We start from the raw sequence: 16,535 nt of genomic DNA, 5'->3' as shown, positions 1-16,535 counted from the left end.
CTTGGATGAAATTCATACCCATTTAAATCTGCCCCAGGCTCCGTTCTGACACAGACATGGTGTTAGGCACCCTGGTAGGTAGGAGAAATACTTATTGTTGGATTTCTGAATGCGTTTCAATCACATCAGTCATGGTATCCTTTTTGGTCATCCCTAAACCCGATAATGGAATTATGGTTCCTAACCTATCCTAACCCAGCTAACCCATTATGCTTGCACAACAGGACTTCACCCTGCGCCCAGTCCAAATCTTTTCCATAGGATTGGGGAAGCCCCTAGAAAAGATGTGTGGGAGAACCTGTGCTATTGTGGAAGCAGATATCCTTCCACTGAAGGAACATTAAGGCATAGGTGTTACTTTGGAGCAGTTGTTCTATTTTCACAGCCAAAAAACTCTTCAGTGATTAGCATTGTATTTTGGCAACTAGGAACTCTTCTTCCCAGTGAAACCAGGGAATGAAAGTTCCTTGAGAGGGCCTGGGGATTTCTGATACAATATTTAAGAAATCCTCAAAAAACTCAAGTTCACAAGAGACTTTGGGATAGACAGGCCTAAAGGTATAAAAGTATGAGTTTAATGCACATTTGTAGTGCAGTATTGATAGGAACCAAGTCTCCTGAGCAGAATATCTGACAACTGCTCTGACAAGATATACCAGAATTGCAAAAACAATTGCCTTTTGATGAAAGGGAACATGAAATGCTTTTTCTAGGGAACAAAATGGTGTATTCTGTTTCACTTAAGAAGTTTCTACTTGACAGCAATCACAAGAGTCATTGACTGAACATGATACCAATGTGTAACCAAAAGTTAACTAAAACTACTACAGTTTAATTATATCATTACCCTTATAAGAAAAGCCAGTATCCTGCATGTGGATGTGCTAGATAACAGAACAAGGTCTCAGAGCCACTTGGAGTATGTTCCTGCATATTCAAGAGGTGATGGACTCCCACAATATGCTGTGAAACCTTTCTAAAAAATTGATGGCGTACAGGGGTTGTGCATCCATGATATTCGCAAGAGTGCTGACAGTAGAGAGCAATGCAGGCACAATCCTCAGCTTGGGAGATATGCTGGGAAAAGGAAAGGGGAAAAGGAAGTTGCCTGGTACTTGCTACCCCTCATTCCAGGGCCTAAAACAAAGGAATAATTAGGGTTGCAAGACCTTGAAGCTGAATCCCCACCCATCCAAATCCATTATATGGTGAGGTATAATACTCCTTAACAGCTTCAATTTAGTTAACCCGTCACAGGCTGGCCCATCACTAGAATGCAAACGTGAAATGAGCTGGGTGGTTTCTTGTGATACTTGCATGAGTCAACTCTGCCAAGAGTTCTTGGAGAACTTCACTAGAGTGAGAGTTTGGTGGGATGGGATCAGAACAATACTCTGAGTTCTGTGTTGTTGTTGTTTTTAAGTTTCAGTAGAGCAAAAATATTTCTCTGTCTTCTCTGGGGCAGGAAACAGCTTTATGAGGAAGCCTTTCTGTATTGAGGAAGTTATCAAGTTGGTCACTTGGCCCAAAGGGAATGACTTCTAAATATCCAGACTACTGTCCCTCTTCCCTTAGTGAAACTCCAATGCCAGGGGATTTCCCTCCCCCACAAAAAAATGCAGGAACTCATGGGGGGAGGAGATATATTCCTCCAGGAAGAGCTATATCTTTAAGATATGCTTGGCTGTGCAGGTTATTGCAAATTAGAGCGGTGCACCAGATTCAATTCTGAACTGATCTGCATCCTGATCCAGACTGGGTCGAGGAAGTCTCCAATCACTACAGTGGATTGTGTCTTCCTGGATTGATTTGTACTGACCCGTAGTGCTTTTACTTTGCCAAACCTTTATTAGGAATTACAAATATAGGCCATCATAAAACATCCATATATAAAATTTTAAAATATATACAAAAACAGCCATGTAAAATATGTAATAACGAGGATTTTCATTGGAGTTTCTTCCCGCTAAATAGTGCCATTCGTTATTTGTAGTGCAAAAACAGTCCCTCAGAAATCTAGGCAGACCGTCTCTAAATTGTTGCAATGATTACATCACCATATAACAAAAACGTCAGGATAGGGAGAGGGGAGCTGCAATCTTACCCCACCCAGCACTCCCCAATCAAAATTCTTGGGAGAAGGCAAAATTCTTCGGAGAAGGAGAGGCTTAGGGTTAGGGTTAGGGTTAGAATGCATAACTATTTTATAAGATCTGTCTCCTGAGTTTTGTTTCCTTCACAGCACCCTATTCAGACTTACACTTTTTCCTATTCTTTCCCAATTAATCCTAGTCCCATTCTTTTTTAAAAAAGAAAGTCTGTTGCCTTGTGTTTTAATATTCCTGCCCCTCCCCCCAAAACTGGTTCTAGCTCTTACATAAGTTTTATTTCTAGAATGCTAGGTTTTCTGTGTCTGCCTTTATCAATACATTGTATTGTGTATGTGTGTGTTGTGAGTACATTGTACACAGTCCAGTACACTGCACACTACCTGTGTACAAGCAAGACACACACAGTGCAATATTATATACATCAGTTCAGTAAAATCTTTTTTTAAAAAAAAATTCTTGAAAAAGCAAACTTAAAACGTGCCTAGCACTAGAATCCTTTTGAGCTGTTTGCCAGTAATTTGGCACGGTTAAGCCCCTTTGTAGTGGCTAGCATGTCTGCATATTTTATTGCTTTATGTGAAACTAGCAAACAAACAATAAAGCTATGGCCATTTTGGTTCCCAGTTCAAGTATATGGTATTTCTGAAGATTTGTTTCCTCCCCCTCAACTTCAGTCCAGAGCTTATTGGGTCCGAATCTGGTCTGCTCTGGATTTAGAGGAAGAATTATTTTTATTATTAAAGATTGTGAAATATTTGAAAAACTCATGTATGCAAATAAGCTCATTAGCAGGTTTAACGTAAAACAAGCAATTAAATATATTATTAAGAAAAACTAAAGAATAACTTAAAGATAGAGTAATGTGGAAAATGCAGTATGAAAATTAAAAAGGAACCATAAAAAGGGGGGATGGAAGTCAAATATATATGTATTAGAAATGTATGTGATTTGTGTTTTTGTAATTTGTATGTCTGTAAATTTTTGAAAGACTGAAAAAATGTATATATATATATATAATACAAATCAGCCACACAATTTGGATAGAGCGGTCCATGCACAACTCTATTGTGAATAATTGTTTGAAAATAAAAGACGGATGAAATATTTGGCAAAAGGTTGCTTTTGACAGGCAATGTGAAAAGGATGTACTCTATGGAATAAATTCATAATAAAAACCTCATTCAAGAAACTCAAGCTCCTTTCATATACAAATATTCTATATGCATATGACAGACATTAACTATATGCTTGATTTCTCAAGTTTTCCTATTTTAAAAAAAGTTGAGAAGCTTCGAGTCATTAATAAATGCTACATAAAGTTCTGAGGTGTTTAATTTTATTTCAACATATTAAAGAGCAAGATAAAAATAAGTAGCCTAGTTGTACTGAAATAAATATTTATGAGTTATTGCCAATTAAATACCCATCATATTTCTATATGCCACAATAAATTAAAAAGTGAATGCTGATGCAGGAATATAGGACTGGGTTCTTTGCAAAACTTAATGTCATTACAATATAAAAGCTAAAATTACATTTTAAAAGCATTTCTACAAAGTTGAAAATGTTTACCTTCTGGTCTGTAAATACTGGTCAAGAGCAATTTCTAATAACATGTCAGAATCCTGAAATTATGTATGTTTTGATTTATTTCAATGTGCTGGGTTGAGCTTCTTTTGGGGGGGGAGGGGGCAAAATTGTTGAGCTTCCCCCCCTTTTTTCGGCAAAATCGCCAAAAAAATAAACATTTCTGATTTGGGCTGCCGTACATCCAGGTTTTCACAGACATTCTGGCTGCTTTTCAAAAATACTGCCTGAACGTCATTTTCGATGGACGAATCCCAGCAACGTCTGGGAAATTCCAGGCGTACAGCAGTCCTAGTAAAGCTATCTTCTCTTGGTATGCTGTCTCAACACGGATGAGGTACTAGAACATCTGCTATACATGCAGAATGTCCCATGTTCAGTTCTGCCATTCAGTGTAGACAATTCTATGCTAGATGGACCTGGAAAGATCCAGTTCTGTGGAAGGCAGACTCTGTGTTCCTAACCACATCATATCTCTCTCTCTCTCTCTCTCTCTCTCTCTCTCTCTCTCTCTCTCTCTCACACACACACACCTTTCACACACACACACACACACACACACACCTTACACACACACACACACACCTATAAAAGACCTTTCTTTTTAAGTCAGCATAGTTTAGATTACTATAAACTCCATGTAGTTAACATTTAAAAACATGTTTTATGTCACTGTTCAGTTTTCAAGTGTCACCTTCACACAAGGTAGTGTGTGACACTACAGTCTCCTCTCTGCTACTGGTCAGCACCCTGTCCTTACCTTTCAGCAAAGGTTATCCAGCTCAAGACGATGCTGCTTTTTGCTTTTAAATTCTTGGTAAAGTACCAACTTACAATTTATCATTATGAGGGCTTTTGATTACTAATAGTTGTTGGTTTTTTTGAATTGCTTTTCTCAACTCCCATATGACAAATTGCCACCTTATTTATGTGTCGCCTGTCAAGTGTCAGATATGATGGTTCCCTGGCATCACCAGAATTCACCAATAGTTTTTGCTAACTCTCACTATTTCCAGCCAGAAATCCTCAAAACATTTGCCTACAGGGCTTAGTCAAGAAGTGGTGCAGTAACGGTCTTCTCACACCCGATTCTCCTCCTTTTTGTTTTAGGTTTAGTTTCCTGTTGCCATTAACCTTTTATGGCTTAAATGCTTGCATTTCCTAGTCAAAAAAAGGAAGAAGTTCGACACCACTTTATTGCACTCCCCCAAACTGAAGTGTTCTTCCTACTATGACAGCTAGGTAGCTTTCTTTAATTCTTTTTAAAGATTATGGATGTACCTCTGTACCTCTTCAAGGGCAACTATGGGCTGTTTCTCATTCTTTCTGCAATGGGCTCTCAGTGTGCATGGTGGGAAGAGTGCAAATATTTTAACTCTTCTTGTATGCTTACAATGTAAGTGGTGCTACAGCTATGCCCATCCATACATTTGCAAAATTTTCTCTTCAAGGAGGCTGGTGTCTTCCATTACATACCTTTAGGCGCCAGGCAAAAATGTTCCTTGTCAACTGGGCCTTTGGCTAATTAAAATCCTATACCCTTTGTGGGAGGCGAGTTTATAGGTTTGTGGGATTTCTGTTCTTGTTTTTATTATATATTTTGTGATTTTATCTTGCATTTTTATATTGTGAAGCGCCTCGAGATCTACAGATGAGGGGCAGTATGCAAACTGAATTAATAGTAATTAACAAATTGTGCTCATATATTCCTTATCAGATGTTACACTGGTGAGGATGCAGAATCATTCAGGCATCACCCACGAGCAAGGAAGAACTTGTTGGGCAATTGTAAGGCAATCAGGTTTAACTTTTCTATCTAATGATACGAACCAGATTATGTCAGTAGCGTCACAATTATAAACAGTTCTTCCCATCTGCATTTCACTGTAAGAGTGTTTCACTCTGGTTTCTTCCAGTGCCAGACATATATGACTGCTGCATTTTATGCACTTATGTCATCTTTCACTTCTGTTGGTATTATAGGTTTTCGTAGAATACCAGTTGTGTATCTCTGCTGATGGCTCTTTTGATCCAGTGGAAACTTCAGTTAGCAAAATGGGGTGAGGCAATTTCGCTGTCCCACTTTCCTTCGCGGCCCCCCCCATAAATCCGCTCACGTGGAATGGGGGCCTTGTGTGGTAGGTAGCTTGGGGGACTGCAGGAGCAAGGGGCAATTCACAAAATTCACCTGTTCCTTTCAGCGTAATGAAGCCTGCTGGATCAAAGAGCCTTCTATCAGTGGAGAGCATCACTGGATTTTTATTTTTTTAATAACTGTAGTTAGGCAATTTATACAAACCACTGCATACCCAACAATAAGGAGCCTCTAGAAGTAATAACCCAGTGCCCAGAATCTGGCACAGAAGAGAACACATCTGTCCACTTTAGGTGATGATGATTTGAAGGTCTTTGACACAGAGCTGATTCATAAATTCCTTTGATGTGTGCAGCCAGCTGTACCTCTGGCAGAATGCTGTCTTCAGTTCTCCTTTATAGATCAGTTGTATTTATAATATAAACAATAGGGTTTTATAAGTCAGAAGCCCCGCCTCCCCATGAAATTAGCTTCATCTCATGATCAAAAACAAAAGGTATTGCAGAAGTGCATGAACATCATTTAGTACCACACTTTATTTTAGGTGATTCTAGTTCTTAGATGTGTGTATATAAGGTTTCTTCAGACTACAGTTTCTGGATTCTTCAGCAAAACCCTTTTAGACTCTGAAACTCATATAGCTGATATTAAAACTTTAGTAGTTTTTCATAATCATGGAATTTTGCGAGTCAATAGTAACAAGCCTATGGGTAACATGCCTCTAGAAACTAGTGCCTGCGGAGATTACATAATTTAGGGTCCAATGCAACCCCCTCCTGATCTACAAACTAGCCAGCACAATGTTATCAAACTGCACTTCAATGCTTCAGTATTAAACACAACTACTATTTATATAACTTGGTTTTAGCTTTCCAGATTTGTCTCCCTAAGCAAGCATATGACAGGCCAAAAGCAAACAAAATGTGTGTAGAATATATTAGAAAAAGAACTTCCATTTCCTGGCCTGAGCTATTTTATTTTTCAACTACTGATCTGAAAAGGGAAAAATATAGATAAGTATCCTTCCAAAGATTAGTTTAGACACACTTGTCAGAAACATCTTGCTCAAAAATCCTATTATGAAATCAAAAATAGTATGCAAAGAGGCTAACAAAAAGTGTGCTTATTTGTAGATAAGACACTGTGATGCAACCTGCTGGCTTCGCCAAAAAGAGAAAATACAGAATTTCTCATTATGGGTTGTTATAAATGTGATTTCTAGAGCTTTGTTTGGGCATTAGTAAAGTTTCCAGAATTTTTAAAGCCATAGACAAAAATAAAATAAAATGATTTACACCCCCCAAATAAATTATTCAAATAGGCTTATCAAACCAAAACTTTAATAACAATTTAAATTCATCAAATTCATTGATCTGAACCAGTTCTACCAGTGCAGACGTCCTAGTAGGTCTAGATACAGGTGCCTATTCCAATCCACAACAAAAGACTCAACTTAGCACACAAAACTGTTTGGTGTATTTAAGAAGCTTGCATTGAATAAAATCCAGCATTTAAAATAAGGCTGCTACATGCTAAACGTAGCTGAAATTTTTTGATGGTTGGCAAATAGGAAACAAGAAGTATGGACCTGTAACCAAACACTGTGGTGTAACTCTAATGGCTATGTCCTACCTCCACTTTTAGAGGTAGTGTGACTCTGAATATCAGCAGCTGAGAATCATAGCTTGTGTGCTTCTCATAGCCATCTGGTTGGCCACTCTGAAAAGAGGATGTTGGGCTGGGCTAGATGATCCAGCACATTCTTCTTAATCCCAACGCTCATTACTTACTCTAGTCTAGAACACACTCTGCAGTGCAGTTTCGGGGTCTGAAGATACACTTTTTCATAATTTCCCTCCAAATTATCTCCATAATCCTTTTTTAAAGGGATACAGATCTCTTCCCCTCTCTGATCCTTCTCCCCTTCCTCAGGCTACTAAAACTGCTATGGGTTGGATCAGGCAAATACTATTCAAGTGATGTAGGAGGCCTCTGAGCATGTTCAGTCTATCAGGCGTCGTCTCCTCTCCCCTAACCAATATTTTTCTGCACACCTGGTTCCAAACCTGGACTCATGGTTCAGCTCTTCCAAATCATGAGCTGCAAACCATAAGCCATAACCTTACGTTATGGCTTATGGTTTGCCTCCTCTGTGGGAGCCCACCTATTTTGCTTTGGCTTAAAGTTATATGCAAAGTGGGCCGTTGTGTTAGCCAATTATCTTAACATTCTTGACCTTCTGAACCATCTATCTATCACTATAAAATACATAACTATATGAGAAAAACCAGCCATATCTAGCAATGTCCAAAGACTTTTAAAAGGAAACAGTATCTATAACCAAGCTATAGGATGCTGTTCTTGCTTTCATTGGGGAAAAGGTTGGTAGAAGCATGAATAAATAAATAAATTGCATCTCAAAATAGAAACTTTCCATTTCTTTCTCTTGAACGTGCCCCATGAAATATATACGTAAAAAGACACGGAAACCATCATTCAAAATTTTTAGATACCAGCTTTTAAAGAAAACATACCTGCTTCAGGACTTGTTCGACTGCAACTGCTCACAATGCTGTTTGGTATCACTTGATTGGAGGGTGCTTGGATTCGTGGCTGAGTTGGGTTCAGATGTAGTGAGTTTCCTAAAGTCATTCCAGGTTGACTGAGCACCCCACAATTTCCACTAGCTTGCATCTGATTTATTAGACCTGCAAGATGGTTGTTAGGGCCAGGACTAGTACCATGGCCAAAGTTAGTGTTTGAATTCTGGCAGTGCATACTTTCTCCTCTTAAAGGTAAATCTTGTGCCAGTGAATTATGAATAGTGCCAGAGTTCATATTAGTGTCTGTAAAATGCAGCTGGTTAGCAGAGCAAGGCAAAACAGTATTTGAGCTCCCACAACCAGAAGTACTATTGCTGCTCATATGAGAACTTTGACAGCTCATGGATTGAAGTAACTGGGACATAGACGTAATGGGAAATGAACCTTGATTCTGTTTTCTTATCAAGTCAGGCCCAGATTTAGGAACTCCAGAACTATCCAACTGAGACTGCCTAAGCAAACTCAACACGGTAGTGTTTGGTGGTTTTCTTTTCCTCAAAGGGTCTTTTTGTTGAGACATAAGCTTATCTCGTAGTGCTGCTCGACCACTTTGCCCTTCACTTGATGGTAGAAGCATGTTAGCAGTAGGAGGAAACATGGTGTTTAAAGTGCTATGTCCATCATTGTTGCCACCACTGGCAACAGTTCCAGAATTGCTACTGCTGTTGCTATTGTTACCAGCAAGTTTATTTTGATTTGCTAGCTGTGCTTTGGCTGCTGCTGAGAGTAAACTACTAGCTGGAAAGGAGGCAGCATTGTGCTGGTTCAAGATCTGATTTAAAGGCATTCCCAGCAAGCCAGGCTGACTTTTCATGGGCCCACTTCCAGCAGATGCAGATGGAAAAACGGCATTGTTTGGAGGATTCAATACATTACTCATTCCAGCAATCAATGGGTTAGGGATATCCTTATACTGATGGAGTCCATCAGTCTTTGTGGAAGGACTTGATGGCATGGATGGCCTAGGAGACCCTATTGTTGACCTTGGTGATCGAGGAGGAACTTTAATATTACTACAAGATGACTGTGGTCCTACTGGAGGCATCATGAAATTTCCATGATCAGATGATGTGGAAGATGAGCGTGATCTTTGGGGCGAAGCCTCAATCCTTCCAATTCCAGATCCCATCATATGAACCGGTGATGTTACTGGGGAGGGTGAGAGGGAGGTTGAAGCAGCATGCTGAACTCTTTGCACATGACTCCCATGGTTTGTGTGACCAGGCTTTACAGTTGGCAAAGGGAGATTACTTGGCAGAGGGACGACGGCTGGAGGCATGCTTACATTCATCACAGGTACCTGAGAGTGAACATTTGAGTGATAAGTACTTGGATTAATGATAACAGGATTCTGATTCACCGGTTTGCTAGGAATAGGGTCAAGAATGCCAAGCGGATCCTTCTCCGAAGTTAATGGCTTTTTCTGAAGAGCACAGGAAGGTGGTGGTGGTGGAGGAGGTGGAGGAGGGCCTTGAGGTGGTTTGTGGTGAAACATTGCTCGTGGCATTTCCATACTAGCTGAAAAATTACACATGGGTTTTTTCATTACTGGACTTTTTGTGGTCAGGGTTGGGGAAAGAGGTATATTAGTCCTTCCAGCCATTGCACAAGATGACTGCACAGGAGAACCATGTAGCATTACTGAAGGTGGGGACAGAGGAGTTCTGTTCATGTGAACAGGACTAGAGTTGGGTGCTCCATGAAAACTGGAATTATTCCTCGTGAAAATATCTGGACTTCCAAGAGGGTCTGTCCTTGGAGAGATGGAACCATCTCCATATATTTGTGATCCTGATGAAGCTGGACTAGGCATTCCTCCATGGCCGCCACGATATGGAGATTTCTGTCCATGTTCATTACTGCCCAATCTCTGCCTGGGATAGACAGAATGAAGTTCTTGTTGTTGGTTTGCAGTCATCTCTTGCACATATAGCCTTCCCATGGCATTTGAGGACCCCATCATCAATTTGAAAGGAGTTTTACATTCTGGCATCACAGAATTGGTAATTCCTTCATGGGATTTATTCCTCATTGATCTTGGAGTTGCTGCTCGTGAAGGTACTATTGGAGTTGCACCTAAATAAAAAACGTGAGAGGAGAGTTACTATTGTGGAATGAAATGAAATATAACAAAAGAGAATAATTCCCCCTCTCTGGACAGAACTGCATCCAAGTACATTAAACACAAAATTCTGTAATGTGCCATGGTCTTGCACCAGGGATTCTGGTAGGTAACCTATGCCATTTATTCCTATGCCAGTCTTCACTAACCTAGTGCTTTCCAGACATTTTGGACTACAACTCTCATCAGTCCCAGCCAGCACTGTTTCTGTTCAATAATAATTTAGGGCAATATACTTATATCAAAATGTGACCTACCATGCCTTATCCAGGCCAGCAGCTGCATAACCTGCAACTATCAGTTTCCTGAGTTGCCTTGGGGCTGCTTAAGACCTATCTGCCCCAAGAGAAGGCAAAAATGCCCAGGGCAGGGACTTCATTTCATCAGCTCCTAATCTGACCCAAGAATATTTTGCAACATTTCCTTATTCTAATATTTATGAACTACCATGGGTGCCTTGACAGAAAGGCAGCATATAAATATAATAAAATAAACAAATGAAATAAAAAACTTTCAAAACAGCCAGCTATTAAAAAGGAAAATTAGGATATCCCCTGCTGCGGTAGGATATTGATCTTCAGTACCTGGTTGTACTTTCCCAACTTTGTTCTAGGCCAAATGTGGATGACTGAAGGAGGAAAGCTGTGTGGCACTAAGCTATAGGAATGTTTGGGAGGGCATGAACTTATTCCCTCTATTGACACTGAACACGGAAGGCCCAAAATGGGTAATTGCATAGGAGTGGGTACCAGTGGAGTGCAGCTGGCTAAGGATGCTGCATTTTGATGCCAGGTCTGGTGTGTGCCTAGAATGTCAGCATTTCCCCAAGATATGGAAGTTCCACACTGATCTACCTATCTATGAAAACACACACATATTAAGCTCTTTTGCATTGGGGTAGAATCACAGAGTTGTAGAGTTAGAAGGGATCCTGAGGGTCATCTAGTCCAACTCTCTGCAATTCAGGAATCTCAACATACATGACAGATGACCATCCAACCTTTGCTTAAAAACCCAGTCCTGTCCACTTCCAACAGTTTGACTTCACCCCCAAAGGTGCACGCCTCCATCGTCTTCCGAGACAGATGGATGCCAACCGTCTACTCTTGGCTAGCAGTCTCTTCTCAGTCTTCAGGAAATCTATGTTCCAGAACAGTAGCTACCTGAGATCCTTTTAATTTTAAGTACCAGAGATGGAGCATGGGGTCTTCTGCACACATACTCCATCAGTGACCCATGGCTCCACTAAGATATATGATCCAGGACCTAGGAGGGGGTGATTTAGGATTAGTGGAGTAAAGTGGAATGACTCTGCAAGGTGTAAAAAGGACATATGGTCCTCTAAAATCACCTCATAAGATTTGATAGCTTAACATATCTATTTTTTTAATAAACAACTTTTGAAGATTAATTCTCCCTATTACATTACTTACTTCTGAACATTAACATTGAATTTCTTCCTGCCACTTGTGAAAAGCCAAACTTACTTGTTCCACCACCAGGGCTAGTTAGAACCAATGAAGGATGAGGTGCTTCCATGCTCTTATGAAGTGTAGCCACTGCAATAATTTTCCTTTTATGGATGCATAGCTTAGTGACATCTTCATCTGCTTTAACATCTTCAGCTGTTCTTTGTGTCACAGCAACTCCAGGATCAAAATTAAATACCTTAAAAATAATGACAGAAACACTATATTATGATTTTTTGGGTTAAGAGACTAACACCCCCCCCCCCCCAAAAAGTAAGCGCCTCTCATTTTCTTCAAAATCTGATTATATAATGGGCATGTTAGAGGAATCAAAATTCAAAACATACAGTGGAGGCACACTTATTCTGAGCTGCCCTTGTAGTGGATGACGACTGGAGAACCAACAGTTCTGCTCAAAGTTCTGCTGGTACAAATTGTGGTACCTTGCATAAAAAAAATCCCGCTACCCCACATCATCTCATGAAAACTCCAATTTGATAACATTTCCCTGAGCACCTCCTCCCAAAACGTGTACACCTTTGTATAGGCCCAGCACATTTGCTGACGGGACCCCCAGCGGCATACAGCCTGACAATCAGGTGCGGGGGGGGGGGGGAGCACTTAAAAAAAAAACCACGTATTTTTTATTAAAGATTTCTTGGTTTACAAAAGTATGTGCAGTGTCTCTTTTTTCAAGTTACATTTTCTACAGATCAGTTTCATTTGTTGAGACAGTAGTATTAGATTAAGAAGAAAAGGGGGGGGGAGAGGTGGAGGGGGCCATGGTGAGTGGGGTTGGGTGGCAATGTTTCTATTTTACTTCATGTATGTGTGGGGTTTTGTGTCAGCATCGCGTGTGCAGGTTCTCTTTGCTATTTGCTTGTCTTCCTTTGGTGGTGAGAGAGGTTGGGGTTGGCTTAAGGTGTGGTTGTTTGTGATTGGCTGTGGTGAACTTTGTTTTCATGTGTGAGTGGGGTGGGTGGGTGTTTTTGAATCAGGTTAGCCAGATTGATTTGTATCCTGTTGGTGGATTCTTGTCATTGTCTTGTTGGGCTATGTATGTGATAAAGGGGAGCCATACCGGGGTGAAGGCGTCTTCTTCCATTGGGGGGCAGCACTTATGTGGGCAAAGTGGAGTAGAGTTAGACCCCATTTTTGTAGCATTTTCAATGCCATTTCCTTTATTCAGGATGATATGAATTTAAAGGGAAACTTGCTCCACGTGGCTGTCAAGTCTGCTTTGTCGGATATTTGACAGTCACAGATTCCTACATGAGATGCATGTAGTGCTAGTATTCTATACAATTTGGGAGACCAGACCATGTTCCATTCATTCAAGTTTAAGAGTCATTCAAAAGAAGGCAACTGGTTTACTGCAATGCGCTCTATGTGGAGCTTCACTCATGCTTGATCCTGAAGCTGCTGTCAGTGTAGAATGCTGCAGTGTAGAATTGCTGACAGAAGTAAGGCCTTGTCAGAATATAACACCTGTGCTCAGAGATCTGCACTGGTTGCTTCCTGACCAAGTTCAATATCTTACTGTTAGCATAAGGTAAAGGTAAAGGGACCCCTGACCATTAGGTCCAGTCGTGACCGACTCTGGGGTTGCGGCGCTCATCTCGCTTTATTGGCCGAGGGAGCCGGCGTACAGCTTCCAGGTCATGTGGCCAGCATGACTCAGCCGCTTCTGGTGAACCAGAGCAGCGCACGGAAACACCATTTACCTTCCCGCCAGAGCGGTACCTATTTATCTACTTGCACTTTGACGTGCTTTCGAACTGCTAGGTTGGCAGGAGCAGGGACCGAGCAACGGGAGCTCACCCCGTTGTGGGGATTCGAACCGCCGACCTTCTAATCGGCAAGTCCTAGGCTCTGTGGTTTAACCCACAGCGCCACCCGCGTCCCTACTGTTAGCATATAAAGCCCTTAACAACTTGGGACCAGTTTACCTATGAGATTACTGTACACATGCACTCCCGACCGCTTCAATTGGCACTACTGCAGGTGCCACATAAAACCCATTCCACATTTGTAAGAACTTAACCATTTAGTGGCAGCACCTGCTCTTTGGAACTCCCTGTCCATTGAGATCAAGTAGGCGCCTTTCACTGTATTCTTTTGCGGTGCCTGATAAAAACATGTTTTTTTAGGCAAGCCTACCCAGATGCTTAGAAAGTTGATGTAATTTTAATCTGTTTTAGTATCTTAACTTTTGTATGTTTTAAAGTATAGTTGTGATTCTTTCTTGATTTTCTTGTTTTATCTTTTTGTATATATCTTTATCTTATTTTGTGAATAAATAAGTTCCCTTAGGGCACCTTGCTTATTCTGCCTTACTATATATTCTTCTACCTTGGGTCATTGCACACTCTTCCTTATCTACTACTGTATATCTGGCAAACTGAATTTCTAAGAGAGTTCACACAAACTGCTACTAGGGAGGAAACGCAGGAAAGAGCACCACTGCAGGAAAAAGAAAGCAATGGACAAATTGTGGTTTTCAAGGCCACTACAATTTTGCTGTCCACTACTCTACTGCATAGGGGACGTGGGTGGCACTGTGGCTTAAACCACTGAGCCTCTTGGGCTTGCTGATCAGAAGGTCAGCGGTTCGAATCCCCGCGACGGGGTGAGCTCCCGTTGCTCGGTCCCTGCTCCTGCCAACCTAGCAATTCAAAAGGACGTCAAAGTGCAAGTAGATAAATAGGTACCGCTCTGGCGGGAAGGTAAACGGCGTTTCCGTGCGCTGCTCTGGTTCGCCAGAAGCGGCTTAGTCATGCTGGCCACATGACCCGGAAGCTGTATGCCGGCTCCCTCGGCCAATAAAGCAAGATGAGCGCTGCAACCCCAGAGTCGGTCACGACTGGACCTAATGGTCAGGGGTCCCTTTACCCTTTACCTTTACTCTACTGTAAAGTATTGATTTGATATATAGCACATTGTTTTTAAATGCAACTGGTTATTTATTAATGGTTTGATTATTTCTGAATTTGTCATTATGTTAATTAGATGCTGCAAAGCACTCTGTGATCTGGTTGATGAAGATCACAGAATGATGAAGATAAACAAACAAACAAACAAACAGAATCCTTGTGTACTGCAGACCACTGGCAGTAATAAGAACACAAATGTTGCAATGTGGAGTTATCATGGACTGGTTGGGATGCAGAGAAATGATGGGAGGAGTCAGCTGGGGAACCAGAGCCCAGAGCGTGATGGTGGGACAATGATGAGTGGTCAGAAGGAGAAGATTGGGAAGAGGAGGTGCCAGAAGTGGAGGCAGCAACAGGGGTTAGTGAGCTGGGAGAGTCTGTGGCAGAGAGAAGTCCAGAATCAGATACAGAAGCTGAAGCAGGGGAAAAGCAGGGGAGCAGGGAAGCAAAGAGGCAGAGGTAAGTCAGGCTGGAGAAGAGTCATGGGTGTCTCCCCTTCCTGCTGCGACAAGCTCCCCTCACCCAATGTCTCCCTGAACCAGAAGAGGAATGAAAAGTACAGAGGATACATTGGCTGTACACAGATACAGTCTCCGATTGCTTGGAAAAAACCCCTGAAGAGGCAGGGACTTAAGATGGCTGTGCGGGGGTAGGGACTTTCAGTTTCAGCAACTGATCCATGGGGCGAGACCTACTTTTATATTGTGAACAGCCCTGAGATCTATGGATGAAGAGTTTTAAACAAATAAATTTACTTACTTACTTAGCCTACTAAATAAATAAATACACCGAGCATTCACCTTTAAACAACTGTTTAGATTAATTATGTGAACCACGCCAATAAGTAATGCATCTTGTTTTCAAAACGGTTTTGTTTCTAATGAATGACTTTTAAAATCTTACAACAATATATTTAGTTCAACATATATTCATTTTTCATTCAGTATGTTCACAGATATCCAATTTTACCTTGGGAAGGATGAGGGGACATTCTAAACCACACTTGCATGTTCCATCAGTCAGCAGATACGTTTTAACCTGCTCCAAACAGGACAATAAAGACCCACTAGGACTGAAAGAATAAGAAATATGTAAAATATGCACATTAATGAATATTGCTAGAAAATACTTCATATACAATTGATGTATCAGTTTAGAACGCACGCATGCGTGCACAAACACAGAGTACAGCTTCACTATTCTGCAAAAGTTTCCACAGAAAAGTTAATGTAATTTCTGTTCAGAACAATATATCAAACTTACTTTTGTCTAACCTACATTTTAACAAGAACTCAAGGCTAGGCATTTCAAAGTTGCTCCATTGTTCTCTTGGATGTTGCAGGGTACCAGCTTGTCTATTAATGTATAATGCACAGGATAACATATAATGCACAGAAGGATTGAGGAACTAGTACACACAGAGGATTAGCTTCACATTTCGTACTGTTTAAAAGAGCCTACAATCTCAAGAAGTTCCTATTTCAAGTAGTAAAAGGTTTTCCTCCAAATAAAGAAAGAAGAAAAGAAGAAGTGTAAGCTTAGACAGGCTTTTTAAAGACAAGTTTATTCCAAATTGATAGCAGGACCCAAATCCTACTATGCAACAGACATTTCA

The 16,535-nt window shown here is 40.8% G+C and overlaps 1 protein-coding gene across 6 annotated transcripts in view; it reads right to left on the bottom strand.

Annotated features, from left to right (window-relative positions):
- MBD5 (methyl-CpG binding domain protein 5) overlaps positions 1 to 16,535 on the bottom strand; it is a 113,993-nt gene that overhangs the window by 22,459 nt on the left and 74,999 nt on the right. For all 6 annotated transcript variants that reach the window (XM_081005457.1, XM_081005455.1, XM_081005460.1 and 3 more), the window contains 3 exons: positions 15,890 to 15,992; positions 12,006 to 12,186; positions 8,328 to 10,472 (listed from right to left, as the gene is read on the bottom strand). In XM_081005457.1, coding sequence (XP_080861583.1) covers positions 8,328 to 10,472; positions 12,006 to 12,186; positions 15,890 to 15,992 — 2,429 coding nt within the window. The remainder of the gene's footprint in view (positions 1 to 8,327; positions 10,473 to 12,005; positions 12,187 to 15,889; positions 15,993 to 16,535) is intronic.

The sequence above is a fragment of the Podarcis pityusensis genome, assembly GCF_964106645.2.
Source record: "Podarcis pityusensis genome assembly, chromosome: 1".
NCBI lineage: Eukaryota > Metazoa > Chordata > Lepidosauria > Squamata > Lacertidae > Podarcis > Podarcis pityusensis.
This window is presented reverse-complemented; position numbering and strand designations above follow the sequence as displayed.